Below are 1096 nucleotides of genomic sequence, written 5' to 3'. Positions count from 1 at the left end.
ATCAAACTTGACGATGATAACGATGATGACAATGCTAATAAACTCGATAAAGATACTGAAGATAATGGTAAAAAGTTCAAGCTTAATGATGAAATCACCTGCAATGGCAAAAACCACCACAAAGACCAAAACCATAACAACTATTATCAAGGTTGAAGAAACAAGCAAGATCATTATCAACATCACGACGATGACGATGATGATGATAATTCGTACAACAATGACGTCATTAGGTGCGCACTCGATATGGAAGAAACCATTTTCAACGACCACCACAACCACAACAGTCGCAAAATGTACCACAACATCCGCAACAACACTCTTCACGAAAATACTACAAATAACATCTGCAAGTATGATCACAAAATCCGAAGCAACAACAACGGAAACAGTAACAATAATTTATTTAAAACCTGCAGCAATTACTATCGCATCAGCCATAGCAGCAGAAGCAGCAACCGTTGCAGCAACAGAATCTACAGCGACAACTACGGTGACGACAACAAGCCAAAGAACATCAGCATCACCGTTCTCCAATGGAATAACCGTCTCCAGAACATCAATCTCAAAACCAATATCATCAACATCGAATTCATTGCCAACACCGTCCTCTTCGTCATTTGTAATTAGCTCACAACAACAACCTCAACAGCAGCAACAACAACAACAGCAGCAACAATTACAACAGCCACATCAACAAACAAAACAACAAAACTCGCGTCTCTACTGTAACAAAACCATTTTTAAATCGCTCGAACAAAAGCCGACTCCATCTACGATCTTATTATTTCTATTCTTCTTCTTAATATTCGTCATAATGTATAGAAAAAACCTTGCAGCCCAAAAAATACTCTGTTTTACTTGTATCAACATTGAAATTTTTATCTCACGCATCAACATCCTCCTCTTCCTCCTATTCATCACCATCTCCATCATCACCCTTCTCATCATCACTATCTCCTTTATTACTGTTTGCACTACGGTAACCCACACTAAAAATAATAACTTCAGTTCAATCTGTCTGGCTGACAACCAGAAAACCAGCATAAAAACCAACACAAACATTATTCGTAACATCAACGTGAATAACATTAAT

At 37.8% G+C, this 1096-nt stretch overlaps 1 protein-coding gene across 1 annotated transcript; it reads left to right on the top strand.

The window, feature by feature from the left end:
* Nucleotides 1-246: 246 nt before the first annotated feature.
* HELRODRAFT_165600 (hypothetical protein) lies at nucleotides 247-630 on the top strand (the record flags this gene model as incomplete). The annotated part of the gene is made up of 1 exon (XM_009032138.1): nucleotides 247-630. One exon carries the CDS (start codon nucleotides 247-249, stop codon nucleotides 628-630), a length of 384 nt encoding a protein of 127 aa, XP_009030386.1.
* Nucleotides 631-1096: the final 466 nt, after the last annotated feature.

The sequence above is a fragment of the Helobdella robusta genome (genome assembly GCF_000326865.2).
Source record: "Helobdella robusta unplaced genomic scaffold HELROscaffold_8, whole genome shotgun sequence".
Classification (NCBI taxonomy): domain Eukaryota; kingdom Metazoa; phylum Annelida; class Clitellata; order Rhynchobdellida; family Glossiphoniidae; genus Helobdella; species Helobdella robusta.
Note: the sequence above shows the minus strand (reverse complement) of the source record. Positions and strands in the feature narration are given on the sequence as shown.